The 18904-nt window shown below is 52.1% G+C and overlaps 1 protein-coding gene and 1 long non-coding RNA gene across 2 annotated transcripts in view; one reads left to right on the top strand and one right to left on the bottom strand.

Moving 5' to 3' along the window:
• Angpt1 (angiopoietin 1) overlaps positions 1-18904 on the top strand; it is a gene marked incomplete in the record, with an annotated part of 187188 nt that overhangs the window by 429 nt on the left and 167855 nt on the right. The window contains 1 exon segment of the mRNA XM_005381965.2: positions 1-51. Coding sequence (XP_005382022.2) covers positions 1-51 — 51 coding nt within the window.
• Positions 14285-16836, bottom strand: LOC102028297. The gene is made up of 2 exons (XR_260518.2): positions 15370-16836; positions 14285-14594 (listed from the first exon to the last, which is right to left on the bottom strand). It is a non-coding gene; the product is annotated as an uncharacterized LOC102028297 (long non-coding RNA).

Genomic DNA, 18904 nt, shown 5'->3' with positions numbered 1-18904 from the left:
CTGCAGCACCTGGAGCACGCGATGGAGAACTACACGCAGTGGCTGCAGAAGGTGAGTGGGCCGGGCCGCGCTGCCCGCGCCCGCCGGTGCCCGCGGAGCTCCCCGGCCGTGCGCAGGTTTCCCTGGGCGTGTGCAAGCTCGCCGGGCGTGTGCCCCACGCTGGCACGACTCAGGCCGCTAAAGTTAGTCTTCATTTCTCTGTCAAACCCAGCTCCAGCGAAGAAAGCTGGCGTCTGTCAGAGGAGCAGGCGGCCGGAGGAGGGAATGCTAGAGACAGAAGCGCAGGAACAGATCGGTTTTGCGCAGGGAAACTTTGTGCGCTAACGGTGGAAGCCACCGCAAAATGTTTAATTTGTTTCAACCTTTAGTGAAACTAACTTGAAGCGAGAGTAAGACTATGAACCACCCGTATGGCAGCTCCCTGCGGAAATTAGGTATGCAAGTGCCCAAGCTTCATTTTAGCAAGCAGACTTATTTCTGTCAGTGTGTTCCCTCCGCTGTCCTTGAGCGGAGATCAGGTCAAAGGTGAGTTTTGATGTGAGCTCAGGGGCAGGGCTTCTCGTCCGCTCAGCCCATGCGCACCTGTGGACTTGGCCCAGCGCAGCAAGTAGGCGCTGCCGGCCCCTGGTCCTCTTTACTCAGGGGCTCGCAGTGAAACAGGGTGGGCTGTGGGTCTCAGTACCCAGGTGAGCGCTAGGTTGGATGCGGATTTCACCCCCAAAGTATCGGAATCAATCGAGCAGCTGCTTCCCGTTTCTGTAGAATCCCTGAAATGTTCTTGTTGAAATCTTACACTGAGCCCTTCCCGCAGCTCTCTGCCCGCGTGTGGCCCTGTGGCAGGTAAGCAACTGTGTTAGGGGATTGTGTTACCAAGAGGGTGGCCCTGCCCGCCTTGGTGAGAAGCTTCTCCTCGCCTGTGGTAACAGATTCACTCCCTGGGCGCGCGCAGGAGAAACACAGCCTGGCTTCTCCGGAGCCCTCTGTTAAGAAACAAACCTTTAAGAGGACGCCAGATGAGGAAGGGACAAATGTTCCTTTTTGTTCCTGCCTGGTCACAGTGACTTAGGTCTAAGCTTGCTGAATCACGCCAAGTACCGGTTATTCTGCTTTTGTCCACTAGGGACTGAACTAAGATCACTGTTACTTTACTTGAGGGAGTAACTGCAACTGGGTGTCTGCAGAGAGGCCAAACTTGGAAGTGCGGTTGGTCTTTCCGTTGCCTGCTGCAGGTGAGGTAACAACAGGAAGACAGCAGAAGAGAATTCAAGCAGAATCTTGCAGCCTTTTGTTAACTGTAGCTGATATTCAGCATTACTCATAGCAGTAGTTTACAATAAGAGATCCATTTCTGTCTTTGGTCAGTTTATTTTCATAGTAAACAAGCGGATTTGGTGGAATAGCTTGTTGTTATTCTGAGTATACCAATCTTGTAGTTTTTAGGGATAATTTAATCATGATAAATTAGTTTGGTTTTTCTGAGGGGAATAGAAGGGAAAGTTAGTCCTAAATTGCCCCCCAAAATGTAGTATTTCATTCGCCTAAAACATACAATAAAATGGTGATTCAAACATAGTAATGCATACTTTTTTGTTGCTATGCAATTATTCAGCTGTGACAGGGTAAACATAATTCTGCTGGGTTTAAATCATGCACACATTTTCTACGTTAACTTACTTTCTGAAATAAAGTTGATCCTTGTTTGCACTGTTCTTGGTCAATGATTATGGCGTAGCTCTCAGATCGTAGCCAAGCATAACTTCTAAATGTTCTCTGGTTATGGGGGGTTTGGGAGAGTGAGTCAAGTTGCATATCTGCTGAACACGTCTCCCTCCTGGGCCTGACTCAGAGCAGTGTGGCTGGCCATTGTCCCTGTGCATTTGCATATCTTTTGTCATTGCTAATGTGATTGGTCGGAAGATCAAGTAACCAAATAAATGCATTCAGCAAAGAGCCTGCTAAAGACTCTCCCTTCATGAGAGATTTTCTGCACTCCAACTTCTACATTTTATGTCGTATATTTAATTTGATCACTCACATGGGCACTTTTTGAGTGTAACCATCCGTTGTACTTGATACTGCAACCGGGACCACCTCTGTTTTTATTCCTGGTAGCTGCTGTAGGGTAGGAAGCAAACACCTTGGAAACTGGAGCTATCAGCCTGTGAGTGAAAATTCATCCATTTATTCAGCCAAATAATTAATCAGAGCAGAGCACGGTGATTATCATGCAGCTCATGTCAGGACCGTCAGGCACTTCTGGTGCAGAACAATGTGTGCCGGCAGTGCTAGATGAAGCTAGGTGATAATTTATGTTAATCGCGCCTGTTTTAGTTTTTAGTTTTACTCGTACATGTTTGACATACACAATGACCGTGTTCGTCGCGGGGGAGCTGGTGTGCGTACAGGACACACTCTAACTCCGATTTCCTTCCCTCCTACCTCTCCCCCTCCTCTGCGGGTCTCCTTCCCCTTAGCGAAAGGTCTGCCTCCTTCCCTCCTATTATCTCATATTTTGCTCTTTATTTTTATTTTGGGTTTCTCATATAAGAGAACGCACGCAGTATGTATGGTAAAGTGGATATTTAGAAATATTTTTCTTAGGACATTGGCCGTCACTAGAAATCACTTTATGAGACACCCTCAAATTTTGTTCAACTCTGTGGTCTTGTAGCGAGCAGGCCGAGAAGCAAGTTATCCAAAGGGGCAAAGGATTTACCGGGCACCAAGAGATACGGAACTGTTAAGGCAGTGATGTCGGCATGGATTTAATGAATGATCATGTTCCCTGTGGCCTGTAGGTTTGCGTGAGGCAGGGGACAGCATTCTCTGCTTGTCCGACGGGAGAGGCATATGGTTAGTCAGCCTGGCATCACAGTTTATTGGCTGAGGCACGTGGGTATGTGTCCAGGTCTGACTGTCTTCTGTGGTATAAGATTTTTTCAGAATTACTGACAACATGGTCACAATAAATACACAGCCTTCGTGTCTTTGCCACTTTGTAAGGATCTCTTCTTACCTTCCGGGGATAGAGACGTGTGGACCAAGGTCCACATCCAGTGCTTCTTCACGGTGGTCCCCTTTGTCTCATACTCAGAAAGTTCACAAAGATGCGTATTTACCATATATAATATTGTAGCACTTGGGGAACCTTGGGAACTGTTTTGCTGGCTGGCGACTGCGTGGTAATTAGCCAGAGAGGGCGTTCTTGCGTTTCATTTTCCCCTGTTAGAGGCTTCCTAAAATGTGTGTGGGGGGGTAAGTATTTTTTAACCTTTTGTCTACAAACTTGAACACAGCACACGCCTGTGATTTATGTACGTATGTGTTGGCACAGAGGCAGTTTCCAGTAAAGGCTAGGAGGAGCCATTTCTTTTAAGTCAGCTCGTGGAAAGGCCCTCGCCAACTTCATTTGAAGACCGGGCCTTGATCTTCCAGCCGGGAAGGAGCGCTTCCGTTCTGTGTGCACTTTTCAGTCCGTGGGGTTTATTGCATGCTTGCTCTGTCTTAGAATCAAAAGAGCCAAGAAGGAATAAAGCTTTGGGGCGCTCCCAGCCCACAGCAAGCTCCAACCCCAGCTGCACTTGGGGGTCCCCCTTGCCGTGGGTGACAGCAGGCCTTCCTCACCCTTGCTCATCCCTTGTCACAAGCCTTACCCCAGACGGGATTGCTGGTTTAGTGTGATTTAAAATGAACAAGGACGTGCCATGGCCTTCCTCAGGGTTCTGCCGCAGTCTCCTGCTGGCCAGGACTGACCTCCGGAGTACTGACCAGACTCCTTAGCACAGCCCGGACAGCGCCCCACCCCCGCTCGGCCTGTGGCCTGTGCACTGCAGGAGCAGAGGGCCTTCCGATGCTCCATTGCCTTCCTGCTGTGCACGGGTCTCCCTGTCCCCGGTGCTCCATCGCCTTCCTGCTGGGCGCGGGTCTCCCTGTCCCTGCTCCCAGTCCGCGGGAAGCTCCCTCTGAGCCTCATCACCATCTTCCGGGTCTTGGAGTGGCTGTGCTGGGCCACACTGGTAGCTCTTCGTGGGGAGTGCTGGGTGGTGTCACGCTGCTTCCCGTTGTCACCTCACTGCTGTGTCCCCTCCTGACGACCTCACTCCAGCAGGGCCGCGCCTGACAGCACTGATGCCCTTCTCCCAGACTGTGCTGCAGGCAGCCTGTCCTGCATAGCTTGGCTTTGAGGTACTCTTTCACTCATTCTCTCTGGTGGCAGACCACCTTTAGAATGATGCTCAGAACATAGTAGCAGAGAGTGCAGGCAGCCCCTGAGTTTTCGGGCTCCACATCCTAGACTCAGATCAAAAATATTTTTAAAAATTGCATCTCTAATGAAACAGGTAGACTTCTTTGTCATTGCTTTCTGAACAGTACGGCATATAGCTGTTTACATAGCATTTTCACTATCCAGGGGTGACTGATAGACAATCTAGACCTGGCCGAGAATGTATAGGGGGCCACGTGTGGGCTGTGCCACACACGGAATCCGGACATGCATTGTTCGTGTGTGCAGGGGCTCTGGGACCAGTGTGCTGGGGTCCCAAGGTAGACCTGCAGCCGGGTCCTGCACCCCACGCCTTGAGCCTCCCCCTCCCGGTCCTTTGTGTGGGCTCTGCCTTTGGCAGGGGCCCGGCTTCCCGGCTGATGAGGGCGGGCCTCAGGGCTGCTGAGCTGCAAGCAGGGGACACCACCCTCTGCTCACTGAGGAGCCTCCCTTCTCCTGGGCCTGTCCTCCTCCTTTCCTCTTTTCCATACGAAAAGCTACGTGGTGTCATTGCTATTGCTATTGAGTCGTCCTCGACTTCCATTCTAATACAAGACCATTTTGTTCAGGGAAGTTGGGAAATTCCAAAGCCACTTGGGTTTGGGCCCCGTGGTCGGAGGGAGGCAGGGCGGCCTCCTCATGTGTGTCTTTTTATAATGCGTACAAACGACGTGGCCCTGTTTTCAAAGAGGTCTGCACAGACGTAACTCTCTGTGGAATATCATCTGTGCACTTGGAGGCTGTTTACATGCAGGGTCTGCGCCCAGATTTGCTTCTCTCATTCTTGTGTAGAAATAGGAGGGCCTGGAGGTTCTTTCCTGAGGCTCCTTTGGTCCCGGCAGTTGCCCTAGACACCTTCGTTTCTCCCTACGTGGCAAAGCCACGCAGACCTGCTGTGGCCGATGATGCCACCAACGCTGCCTTCAGGACATCGCAGATCTTCGCTTTCATCAGTGGGTGTTCAACCTGTGCAGCAAGGCGTAGGCTACACGCTTTAACCTGCTGCCTGGCCCTCTGGCCACTGATGGCAGACTGCATCACAGCTGTTCAGCAGATGTGCACACAGGCGCGGATATCGACGTGTCCAAAGTGGGTCAGCAGGTGCGCTGTTAGTAACCTGTGAGCTCAGTGTGGCTGTGAAGCCACTCCGGGTGTGAGCCTGTGAGCCCCAGTCTCACGGATGTGGAGCAGGCACGTACGTGGTCAATTTCCATGAAGGGCTGAGGTGGATTCTGGGAAAGCGTGGATTTTATAACCCAGGGATATGTGTCGCCGCACACTTCGGGCAGGGTGCACTGTGTAGGGAGTCTTGGTTTTGTTCCTGAAGGTTGACTGAGTTAAATTATGAGACCTGAAAATTATTGAGAATTTTCTCAAAAGTCAGTGAATCTTTTGAAATTCTAAGTTTGATTTCTCCTGAAGACCCTTAAAGATAGGTGAAGAATTTGGTCAGACGTTCTGATGCTGCTCCTGTCTTCCCTGTGCTTGCTTAACTGACCAGAGTCACAGCAGTGGGTGCTGACCGCAGGCCTCCAGCCTTGGGGTGTGCTCACAGATTGGAGGAGTAAGACTGTGTCCTCAGCACCAGGGTCACTGGCCTGCTCTGTGGGCAGGAAGGAACATAGCACTTGGCAGCTGTAGTACTGGCTAAGGTAAGGATGGCCAAATCTACCATATAAAAGGTTGTTGTTCCAGCTGATTGTTCCAGCCTCAGCATTATTGAGATCCACCCCCACCGAGCATGCCCCAAATTTATTAAAATAAGAGACAACTCATGGTTAGTGGCAACTTGTATAGTTTATCTAATTCATAAGTTACTCAATATTTATCTGCCTTTCCTTTAGGAAATTGTAGTGTTTGATGATTGACTAATGTAAGCTATTTAATGAGCTTCAGACTGTATTCATGTTAAGACAGCTAAAGGAAACCTGAACTCTTAAGGAGGCATTTTTGATATTTTCAAAGTTTCCTGGTGATTTGTTAGATCTGTAGAGCTAATCTCCGGTTTTCCTCCTGGTACGAGGAAGTTGCCTGGAACAGGGTTTCAGAACTGCCCTTTACTTGTCGGGTTGTGCCTGGACTTTAGTGTTTTTGAGGTAGTGGCCCATGCTGTGAAGAGCAGTTTTGTTAAACTGTGATGTGAAGCATCAAGAACCTGCTTCCCGGTCACATGTAGGTTGCAGCGTGTAACAGTTTGCAGAGAGGAGCATAAGGCGGGCCTCGAGTTGGCTCTGTGAGCCTTCTTCCTCTTCCTCCTCCTCTTCCCCTCCCCCACCCCTCCTTCAGAGACTGTGGACAGAGGATGAAGCCGAGGCTGTGAGGCACCATCAGCCCTCACAGAAGTTTATCAGCATCTCCTTTTAGGGATCAGAGTTCCCGGGTTCGTCCCTGGCAGCTATGCCTCGCCCCTGCAGCCCTGTTTGCTCATTCTGCGCTTGGGCACTCCGACACCCCACAGCCAGGAGCGTGGGGAAGAGGCGGATGGGTCTCCATGGGGGAGGACTTCGGGCTTGGAGGACTGTCCCCCCACCTTCTGTCTTCCCCCTGTAGGCCATGAGGGGGACACCTGGAGGAAGGTGGGCAGGTCGGGGCCTGTCCCGGGGCGGGCGTGGTGTGAGGGCTGTGGGGTTGGTTGTGGCGCTGCCAGGGTTGCTCGTGAGTTTGGCCGGGGTTGGCATGCGCTGGGCACAGCTGTTAGCAGAGACAGCACCGGAGAGCCAGGCACCTGGCAGGGCGGCCCACGCGGTCCGGCTGGGGGACACCCCCTGGGGTGGAGAAACTGAACACACTGGGGGGGATGGGCCTGAGGCACATGCGCCCCGTGGCCCCGCTTCCTTGGCAGCTGCAGGGGCTGTCCCCGGACGTGGCGCTGTGTCTGGAGCGGGCCGCCGGTTTGGACTGCAGGACTCAGGGCTCCGTCCCCGCGCGACGGGCAGATCCTTCAGTGCTCCGTGCCTCAGCTCTCACGGGTCAAACTGAGGCAGTAACAGCATCTGCGTCGTAGGGTGGTTGCTGACCGAAGTAAATCTCAATTTTTAGAAGAAAAGAATAACTCCCGAGGGTTACTTCGTGCGATTTCTGTCGCGCGGGAATTGTGAGGATTAGTCATCGCGGGGGACGCATGGGGAATGGTTGGGTGACCGCTGAGACTCGCACCAGCTATCAGACCCACGGAAGACCCTTGCCTATGTTAATGTACCGGCACCTTTCACCGCCAGCCTGAGGTAGGAGGCACTACAGCAGTGAAGGCACCGGAGCGCAGAGGGAGTGGGTCACCGTGGCCGCCAGGCCGACCTCATGCCGCGCACGCTTCCCTGGGGTGGGCGCAGCCGCAGCAGCCTTCACCGCCGCTCTTGTCAACATGCAAGCTGCTGCGCCGCCTCCCCACAGCCCCTGGGCGTCGTCAGAGGGGCCGTCCCCCTGCTCAGTTTGGCCTCCCACAGCCGCTCACCCACCCAGGCTGAAACTCGGGGCACACTCCTCCCCATCCCCACCGGCCTGGGGGCAGACCTGGCGTCCTCCCGCCTGCCTCCCAGGAGCCGTCTTCTGGAAGGCGCAGACCTGGCCGGGCTGTTCATCTCAGAGCGTGCACGCCGCGAGGGGCTGAGGCTGCCTGTCCCGTGTCTGCTCAGTTTGAGGGCTCCTCGTGGCCTTCTCTGCGGGCAGCCTTGCTCGGAAAACCACACGCGCATTCTGGAACTTCAGATATTATTTGTGTGCACTTTCTTTCGTGGGTCACCAAGAGCTGTCACGCTGAGGAAGCCTTGTTTGCTCAGGCACGGCCCCTTATCTCACTTCCTGTGTGATGTGTCGTGGTCCCTGTTACTGAAAACATTCCTGGCATTTCAGTCCAAGGCCAAGAACGCTGCTGTTGTGGCGGTGGTGAGCGAGGCCCCTGTCTGGACTTCCGATCGCAGAGCCTGGCCACTCGCGTGGAGCCTGGGCCAGGGCTGCTGGGTGCTGCCCCGCCTGGCAGAGCTTTGGGAGCCTGTACTTCCCTCTGTCCACCTCCCTGGGGCTCCCACGGGCCGGGGCCGGCACAGGCTGGGATAAAAGCGAGCTCAGTTACCACTTCACACAGCGGGGGGGACACGTACACTGCGGACGCGGCGGCTCGGGGCGCGACCACTGTGGGAAGTGGACTGGCCAGCGCCCGTGGGTGGGGCTCACCCTGGCATGGGTGTGAGTGTGCGCTGCAGTGTGCAGGCAGTGAGGAAGTCTCAAGGCCCCCCTTGCCAAGGCACAGGACAGGGGCCTTTCCCTGGCAGGACACCGAGTGTCAGGGCGTCCACCTTCTCAGTCTGAAGGCTCAGTCCCTTCTTCATCCCCCGCGTCCTTCTGTCTCCTCCGCGGTGTGTGCTGCTTCCCTCCCTTCCCCAGAGATGGCGATAACGTGGCACATGGGCATCGCCAAGGCTGGGAGGGACCTCCCTTGTCAAGTGGCTTGGCTGGTACTGCATGGGACACACAGTGTGGTGACTTAGGTCTCCCTGTGACACAATCACGACTTCCGCCAGGGATTTGCTGTTGCCCTGTGCTTGAAGCCGTCGATTTCTCTGCGAGCGGGAAGAAGATGCTGGGTGTCTGACGCCAGGGAAGCCTGGGAGGGAATATTGTGGGGAAGGTGGCCGTGAAGCGGGCTCCTGGCAACGGGGCAGCCTGTGCGTGTGGTGAAGTCAGTGTCACCAGGTCCCGTCTGCGTGTCAGGAAACGAGCGATGCTGTCAGTTGTTTGTTTCCCCCCAGACACGTGCGGAGTGGAAACCCAGACGTTCTCAGTGGTGAGAGCTGGGGGGCTGCACCTTCTTGCCTCTTCGGCCTTTTCTCTCACAAATTAAAATAAATTCTGCATGGTGCATGGCAGGGGTGGGGACAAGGGGGCAGAGAAGAGGTTCAGATGAGCGAGGATCCTTTCCTGGAAGTTTCTGGAGAATGGGTCCATGACAAGGACCTTCTGCAGCCATCACAATGCTTTAGCACAGGGTGGAGGAAACCTTGTGCAGGAGAGTCACTCCCTCACCCCTTACTGTCTGCGGGAGAATTGTTATTTTAATTTCCAAAATATGTAGAAGCAACTAACTCATGCTGCTCTTTTCAAACGAATGAGTTCCTTAGACACAGCACCTCAAGCTGGAGTTGATGTGAGTATGCAAATGGAGGTAATAATTTCAACTGTTTTATCTACATTTTTACTTAGAAGCACTACATTGTAGTACTGGTTATATTTCCTTTCCACTGAAGGCCAAATGCAGATAAAATACACCCAGTGGCCAAGTTTCCTTTAATATCTCAGCATTAAGGAGCTGGGTTGCTGTTGGTAGGGGTGAAGCATTCCTGCTTGTTGCTGAAATGACCATATGTCATACGTGCTTTGATTTTTCTTTAACTTCTTCAGTATGGAAAAGTAATCCTGATCTCAGGTTCATGTTTGGAAGTGAGACTGTCCGTATTTTTCACCGGCTGCTCAGATAAACTGATGAATCTAGGAGACCTGGGTTCAGGTACAAGACTGATGCTGACAGGGGTGGAATCCCACACGGCCTTCAGCCAAGGTGGCTCTTCGCTGAGTCTGAGGGTGGGGAAGAGCCGAGAAGTCTTCCTTTCAGGGGTGAGAGGAGCTTGTTTTGTTAGCATTGCTCAGCATGGATTAAACCTCCATATTTTGATTTCACAAATCACACTCCTGCAGCTTGCAAAGCAAAAGGTTACCATGGAAATGAATTGTCCTGAGCATAAATCATCCCTCTAAATAAGCACACTTGCTGTGATTATCCTGCTGGTTTGAAATAACTTCCATTGGATCTACTTCTGAAGATGGTGGCTGCAAAGATAAGAGAGACAACTGAAATATTCACGTAAACTACGCAAGTGTGCTTTCAGACTGTCTGTGCCGCCAGTAACTGAGCAAGCATCTTGAGAACATCTCTTCTGCGCAGTATGCAGTGTGCCTCTGAAAAGCGAGGCTGGCGTCTTCTGTCCCTGTCCGGCTCCTGCTCACTTGAAAATCCTGAGCCAGAGGTGATTTTCCAGCTGAAGACTCACTGGCCCATGACCCACCTTGGGGCTAAGGGAGATCTTTGAGGAAGGTATGACAATATAAAAAAACTACATAAAGAAAGGTCAGTTTTTAAATTTAATAAGGTCAAAAAGTACAAGTGAAATGTGTGAAGCACAGAACCAGACGGAAGTGCGGGTCTGGCTTTTCCACGCGGCCATCGTAGCACCTGCTGGGCTTCGTGCCAGCGTTGTGGAGAATCCCAGCCTGAGTCTGGCTGGGTCGGACCAATGCAGTTTTGTCTCATCCACAGCAGCCCTGACCTTGAGCCCAACTGCATAGCAGACATCCACCTGGGGCCTCGGGCCACACAGCCGTACAGAAGGGCCAGGGGGAGGTGGACTGGTCACGGTCCAGCCAGTGAGCTTCCCTGGGTTCTGGTCCCCCCAGATTTGGAGAGAAGCCCTGGTCACTGTGGAGCAGAAACAACCCATCTCTTTGTACTGGCTCACAAACATTGACCAAGGAGTCTGAGTCCCGTGAGCTGGGGCTGCTGATGTCTGGAACCATTTCTGTGGCTGGGCAGGTCCGAGCACACAGGCCCTGGAGCTGCCGCTCTGTACCCTGGAGCCTGCCTCTCCACTCCTGCCCACAGGACCTCAGGGTGGTAAACACCTGCTCCCAGGAGCAGTGCGTGGACGGAAGGCAACCACGTGGCTCTCAGGCCGACACATGCCAGCCTCTCTCCATTCCTGGCGTGAGTATTCAGTGTCATGTAAATCTAGCAACATTCCAGAAAGGTGACTTTTGCACCGCATCTATCTGCGTGCTCCTTGGGATAAAGCTGTGTCAGTAAGGATTTTCTGGCTTCCAAACAGTATTTGTAAGAAGCCTAGGAGACTGCTAGACCATGGAGCCAGCCAGAATCCAGAGGACCAAAGTGATATATTCCGCACAGTTGTGTGATCACACGGCTTACATGGTTTCTGACTTTTCTGATCCATCAAAACTGTAAAAATCTAAGAGAATTCAGTGTTTGAGGACCTCTGCTCGAAGCTGTTTTGTAACTCTGTGCCGCTTGACCTGTCCCGTGGAGGCTGCAAGCTGAGATCCAGATGTTTCTGACAGCTGTAGCTGAGCCCGGCTGGCTGGTGGTTTCCCTAATGTAAGATGAGTCAGCAGCGTCTGTTCCACCCCCGTGGCCTGCCGTCCTGCAGGAGACCCACCCCGGCTTCTGCCCTTTTACCCATGGCCGGGCCTCTGGGCTCGGGCGGAACAGGTACAGAGCGTTGTTGGTGTGTGTGAGGTGCTGTTCTTTCTACACTGTGTGTCGCCTAAAACTTGCTAGAAAACAGCGTTATAGTTAATGCAAAAAACATAATTATTTTTGTGTCCTTTGACTCCCTAATCCAGCCTCTGGAATCATTCCCAAGGACAGTAGTTCAGCAGAAGGGAAAGCAACATGCACGAGAGCGTTTGTGGCAGCCCCCGTGGCACACAGGTGGAGAGCGCAGGTGGGATTAGTGACCTGCGACTTCCCCGACACCTGCACACTCTCCCACTCTGCCCCTTCCCCTTACGGGGTGCAGCCCCCAAACCCAAACCCGTCCCCTCGGCACAGCTACTGCCCGTGTCCGCATCCACCCAATCCGATGGTGCTGTCACCTCCCCAGGGCCAAGATTGCTGTGTTTCTGCCCCACGGACCGTCTCATGTCAGACGGGCTGGGACAGTTCCTGATGTCCTGTGGCAGGAGACAGACTCCACCCACCCTTGGTGAGAGGAGGAGACTATGGCCCTGAGTGCTTTGCGTGCATCCCGTCAGTGCGGAGGCCCCTTCTGTCTTTGCTCCTTCGCGGCTCTCCTGAGCTGTAGGTCATGGGGCAGGGACTGCGTCAGGGATGGACTCAAACTGCTCATTGCACAGAAGTCAGGAGGCCTTGCACTGTGACCTCTACCCACTCACACTTCGTGCCATCAGACACGAGGTACACTGTTCTGTGCTACTTGGGTCATGAGAAAAGGATGTATTCGCAGATGTGTAGCATCTGTCGTACTTACATAAATGAGTGACTTTATTCCTTTAAATCTGATCCTTTCAACTTACATGAACCCCATGGAGAAAACAAAGCTTCGTGGTTCCAGTCTGAGGTAAAGGAGTTGAAGAAATTCTGCAAGGAACCCTCGAGGCACCAGAGCAGTTCAGAGTGTCTCACAGTACTTCAGCATCCTAGCCGGCCTGTGTGTCTCCCTTGGCTCTTTTTCTTTAAAACAACACGGTGTGACTCAGTCAGGTCGTTTCACATTTGTAAGCAGGAGCATTCTGTAATAGCAGGTTGTGAGATGTTCTTCAGCGTCCTCCAAAGGGACCGTGCCTTGCAGTGCGTTTTGTGAGTTTGTAAAGCACAGAGGGCTTCCCGGTCAGGAGTAACAGTGTGTGTGTGCCTCTGGAGTTCTGTTAGCTTCAGATGAAGTGTATGAGTAGAAATCTGGTTCTCTGACAGCAAAGGCATTTCATGTTTGCTGGAAAGAATAGCAGTCCCTCAACATGGGCCATGTGGCTATTTAAGCAAACACATACTTAGACTGAGAAATAAAATAAATAAAATACCCTCCTTGGGAAACTCACATACGCTTAGATACACACTCCCCTCACATTCTCAGACTTTACTGCATGACCATAGCCCCGAGAACTGGAGAGCCCAACCCAGGTGGTGAGCGGGCCAGGTGGCAGTGGGTCTGGAGCCACTTCATTTTCTGCATGACAGAAGATGAAAGGAGCCAAAGCAGGAATCTCCAGGTCAGATCTTTGCGGAACCAAAGGACAGATCGGAGTTCACGCCGCCCGCCTATCCTTTGGGAAGGTGTTGCTCTGCATAAAGTCTCCTGTGCACGTGCTTGTGTGTGTTTGCAGTTTGGCTTTCAGCCTGTGGTATTTTATTGGAGGTGTGAACTGGACAGGACCAGACTTCAAATCGCTTCATCTATGAAATGTAAAGTCATCTGTGTCGCTGCCTGCTCCAGGGAGGTGGAGCTTAACTCCCCGCTTGGGGAGGGGATGGCACTTGGTGACCTCTTTCTAAAGAGTACTGCAGCAAAGAGCAGCTGCACCCGGGAGACTTGACTAGCACCACTCAGGTCAGGCGATGGAAGCTGGGCCACAGTGCCAGGCTGCCGGGTACCAGGACTGCCTGTTGGTTCTGCCAGAGCAGCACGGAGTGGGACCCATACCTGCAGTCTACTTACGCCGGAGGCATAAGGACATTCGTGAGATAGGCACAGTCTACAACGATCTGACTCTTGACGAATATTCAGGTCATCAAGAAGGAAGCAGAGCTTAAGGAATCATGTGGTATATCACGTGGAACCCTGGGTTCGATCAGTCTGTAAAAGATCATGGGTAAAGTAAGGGGGTCTGAACATGTACACGTTGGTTAACAGAATGAGTAACCCAGTAAATAAATCCACACATTCCGGTGAAAGTTTTCCTGTCTGGAATTCCATAGATGAGCATGGTTATATTGTACAGTAGATTTAAGATAGTATATGTGGTGATTCCATGTAACAGAAGTAATTCTCTTAATGAGAAAGAATCTCAGAACAGCTCGAGTGGATTCTCAGTTCTCAGATCTGAAGAATCCCTTGACATCTTTAAGAAGGCTTTTCTGCGGGTCATCATAACCTGGGACACTTCTGTTTGCAGTGACGTGATAGTTATGTGTGTTTGGAAAGCAGGGGCCTCTGTGGTGCATTTATAAATGAGTCTGTCGGGTCACTGGGTGTATTAGGGGAGAGGTGATGTATTTTTATTATCCTCTGGTAATGCAGGTGGAAAACTCAGTGGATTTGTTAATCGATGATCCACAGCCGAACATTACAATCTCTGTAAACGTCTTTCTGCTAAGCCCTAGAGGCTCCAGGCTTGTAAACTGAGTAAGAGAGCTCAGTATATAATTTTTCTTTCCAAAAGCATGTTAATTTCCTTTGTCTATAGTTGAAAAGACACAAGTTGTACCAGAACAAGAAATCAGAGCAATATCATCATTTTATTGAAGTACATGAAACAAAATGTCCCCAAGCACTCTTAGTTATGTTATATCAGCTCTCCAAGGTATTTTGCTCTGTGAGTGTGGATACGGCGTCCTCGCTTCTGAACACTGGCAGGCTGCACGCGGAGCGGTTGTGGAACTCTCCCTGAGTGTTGGTCATGGCTGCAGCCTCAGTCGCAGTGCAGGGAGGCTGTGCAGCCTCACACAGAGTTCTGTTCAGCCGTGCTGTGGTGTGGTCATCCACGCTGCCCCCTGTCAAACCCTCTTGCCTGGTGACTCATGACCGACCTGTGGTGTGTTAGCAAGGAGATTACGAAGTACGATTTGAACAGTCAGAAATGTGGCTTAGCTTTAAAAACAACTAGATCGCAGAGATAAAATTGCCTAAGTTAGAGATGGAAAAACATTCTAGACTCTGGCGAATTTAAGGCTGATTTGTGGGCCTGTTTATTGCGCTTCTTAGTTTTGAGTCAACACCATAATGGCTTTGCTCTCTTGCAAGGTGAGGTGGTTTTGCCCTAGCCTTGCACAGCAGTGACTTCTTTGCACACAGTGAAATTTGCCCAGCTCTTGTGTGACTGGTTGGAAAGCCTCCGTTAGTAAAAGCTGCTCTCCATGGTTGTGTTAAGTTTTTACTCCCTATTTCCAGGCTTGTTCCCTGTGTGCCTTCAAGTGTTTGTTAAAATCCTGAAGACAAAATGAGCACAAATAACCTCGCGGAGGAGGGAACAGCCCAGGAGCAATTGGACGTCACCCTCGTAAGCCAGCATGACGCAGAGGAGACGCACAAGGCCGTGCAAGTGGAAATAGAGGACTGGAAACCGCTCAGCTGCCGAGGGTGCACATTTGCTCTGCCCTCGGCACCTGAGCCACACGCGGCCCTAAAAGGCTACTGGCAGGAAAGAAACCGGAAGTGAAATAAAAGGAAAAGAAGCGAGATGAAGCGGACGAGCCCGGTCTGTTCCAGGCCAGCGTGGTCTGCCTCTGTCTGTGGGAGGGAGCCCCGGCACTGCCTCCCTCTGTTGTGCCTTCCCCGCGGTGCCTGCCCGTAGCCCGCGCTTACCGCACTGTCTCTTAACCACCAGCCGGTGAGGATCCCGGACGGCCGGATGGTGATGGTCCTGGCGGACGCGGTCCGCTTCCTCCCCTCCGCGCGGGCTCCGGCGGCGTCCGGACTCAGCGCACGGGACAGCTCTGTGTGCCCTTCTGCCGAGGCGTGCGCGTGCCGCAGGAGTGACTCGCGGGCTCCCTCCCCACCTGTCCAACGGGAGCTCTGGGCACCCAAGGAGGTCTCGATTCAGCCCCTGAGCCGACTGACCCCGCGCCTGTCGCACCTGCAGCACAGCGAGCTTTCCTGTGTCCTCCCCACACCAGCAGCGGCCTGCATTGACTGCGCTGCTCCGGGACGTGGGGACAGGATTCCCAGCCTGCCTCAGTCCCGACAGTGAACTCGTGGGATCATAACCATCGCCATTCCCGTCGCAAAGGGGACCCGGGGTCCGGGAGCTGATGAATCAGCCCAGAGTCTAACCCGGGGTGTGGCGCTCGCCGCCGTCCTGGCGGTATTGGCCGGGGCAGGTGGGTGCGGCAGAATACGGAGCTGACAGGAGGACGCGGGCACCGTGCCTCTTCCCGCTCACCGAGTGTTTCCAGTGCTGGAAGACGGAAGCAGTCAGGGCTTTAAGACTTCACACGCTCTCCCTGAGCTCTCATTCTGAACCTGGAAAGCCACGGCACCCAGAGCTGGGTCCCGTCCTGGGGTCAGTCCTGTACTTCAGATGGCAAGGCTTTGATCTGCCAGGTGCCAGCGGGGCCTGGGGTGTCACACACGCGCTGTGACCCCGGGCCGACACGGGCGGTCTTCCCTCCCACGGAGCTTTCTCTGGCTCACAGCTGGCAGAGCGGGGAAGGGGCTGAGGTCGGCCGGTTGGCGTTTGTCTCTGTCTCTTTCTCCTTTCCAGTGCCGCTGTCCTTGTCCTGGCTGTCCCAAAGCACACGCTTCTTCTTCAGTTAAACAAAGGGCTGATGGTTTACTCAGCCCCGAGGAAACGGAGCTAGACAGTCGGAACCATCTGTCCCGAAGGGTGAGCTCTGAGGGCAGAGCACTTGTGTGGTCTTTATTCTGTCAATGAGGAAAAAAACCTGACCACATGAGTATTCTTCACTCGTGGTTTGTTTATTGAACAAGTACTTCCTGTCTGTTCTTCAGTAGGAAGTGACAGTGAATAGTCCCTTTGCTGACTTGCTTGTGCCCTTCATGGGTACCGCACCCGACTCTGGCAGATGGATTTGTAGCGCCCTTGCACTGCGGAAGCAGCACCCTTGCACAGAGCTGTGATCAGCGCAGCCTTTGCTCCTTGCGTGTGCTCCCTGGCGGCAGCTGCTGTCACATTTGAATACTGGGACTGTTCAAAGGAGAGGCTCGGCCACGTGAAGCCCGTCATTGCGGGTACTTGTGTGACGATTTTAAAATCTATTTTATTGACACTATGATAGCAGTGATCATTACTGTAGGCCAAAAATAAATAAATGAAAGCACTGACAAAGAATTAGGACACATCTTCTCTTACCCCTTGACTGCAAGGTGCGGCCTGACTTGGGAAGTGAAATGTGGTGGTGACGAGTCTCAGGGTGAGGAGGCCTGGCCTGGAGGCGGAGAGCACAGAGCTGCATTCTGTGAGCACACACCATGCACAGGCGAGCGTGCCCTGCTGGGAGTTCCCGAGTGTGTACTTGTCACTAAATTTGATTTACATCGGGGCTTGTGGAGTTAATCATCAGAGTTTCTTTTTTTGTTTGTTTTTTCTTTCTAAGACAGGGTCTCACTGTGTAGCTCAGGCTGACCTTGAACTTGTGGCGATCCTCCTGCCTCAGCCTCCCCAGTGCTGGGATTACAGGCATGGGCTATGCAGTGGGGACAGAGTGACATCCTCATGATGATCCTGAAATGACCTGTCCCATTATAATTTCAGGAATATGAAAAGGCGGTGAGAGCAGGGTCACTTATTTTAATTCAGAAGGCAGTGCTTCTGTGCACACATTTTAAATGAGATGCCCCTTCCGGGGAGCTGCTCTGTTCACCCCCTGAGGCTCCACGTAGCTATGGCCACACTGCGTCTGCCTCTGAGGCACCAGTATTCTCGGGGACTCCAGCAGCCAGAGGCATGAGTGGACTTAGCAAGGGGTCCCCTTGGCCTCTGATGACCCCACATCTCACGGAGACCAGAAATAAATGGCGCAGTCACACAGTCACATTTAAGAGCAGTCACATAGATTTTCTGCACTGGACTCTGTCTAGGCGATGCCTGGCGAAGAGTTATGTCTGTTAGGATTTAACTGAAAATTGCATCTTAATGGGAGATAAGTGCAGTTGCCTGGTTTGATCATAAAGCTGCCTGGAACTGGACTGGATGCTGGGTTCCCTTCCTATCCCCAAGAGCCTCCCTCGGGCAGCTAATTGACTGGCACACGGTAGGGCCATGTATGTGTGTGTGTGTGAGACAGAGAGAGAGAGAGAGAGAGAGAGAGAGAGAGAGAGAGAGAGAAAGAGAGAGAGAGAGAGAATATGTGTCACGGAAACATTTCTCTCATTTTCTTTCAAGGATTCGAACTGACTAGAGAGAGTGGTGCAGACTTACGCCGTGATCTGGAACTGCTCCTTTTGCATCTGCAGACAGTGCTGGTCCAGGCAGGCATAGGGCTCGAGCTCTGTCCCTCATGGAAGATGGATCCCACTTTGTTTGTGACATGCAAATGGACACCAGCATCCTTTCACACACATCTATCTGAGCCTGTACCATTCCTGCTTAAGCTTTCCGGGTCTAAGCCGCCTCTTCTGACCCCACCCCGGGGAAACTTCTGGGCAGTGCAGAACTTGCACGCAGGTACAGAATAATGCTCCCCACACCTGGGAAGGGCCGACTGACCTTGCTTTCAGGATCCCTGGAGCAGTGAGCTGGATTTGTACCGGGAGAGGCATGGAGGTGTCCTCGTCCTGGTGTCGAAGTGCAGTGTGGAGAAGTGAATGTCCAAGACCAGGGACTGCAGCTCTGGTAGTGATTCCCGTGTTTTCATGGGGCAAGGCAGTTCTGCTGAGAATCACCAGGAGACCGTGAAGTTTATGACAGAAGTTTTTAGCACTTAGTCACCGGACAGCCCTTTGTTCTCATTTCATTTATTTCTAAAGCAAACAGCAGAAAATTGAATTATAGAGCAGATTTACATTTCCATTCAATTCTTATACTATTTATTTCATGTGTCTTTGCAGCTGGCCACATCTTCCCATACAGTGATGACATTCTGGAAAGTTGGTGAAACATATTTTGAAAGATCTAAGACTAGATACAAAAGATAATTTGAGCAGTTTAAAATTTGTGTGGGTTCAGCTGAAAGGAGTGTCACCTTTGTATACATGATAGTGGTGGGCACTGTACCTTTCCTGCTCTTGCCTAGCTCTACACCCCCTGGGTAGAATTTGAGTCTACTTCTCATTTTATTGGCTGAAAATTGTTTACTTAGTTAAAGTTTTTAAAAATTTACCTCCATGCAGTTGCTGAGTACTTGGACAGTAGTGCTTTTTTAACATAAGTAGAAACCCA

Source organism: Chinchilla lanigera, unplaced genomic scaffold (genome assembly GCF_000276665.1).
Source record: "Chinchilla lanigera isolate Chin_1 unplaced genomic scaffold, ChiLan1.0 scaffold00016, whole genome shotgun sequence".
Lineage (NCBI taxonomy): Eukaryota > Metazoa > Chordata > Mammalia > Rodentia > Chinchillidae > Chinchilla > Chinchilla lanigera.
The sequence above is the reverse complement of the archived record's forward strand: the minus strand, read 5'-3'. Positions and strand labels throughout refer to the sequence as shown.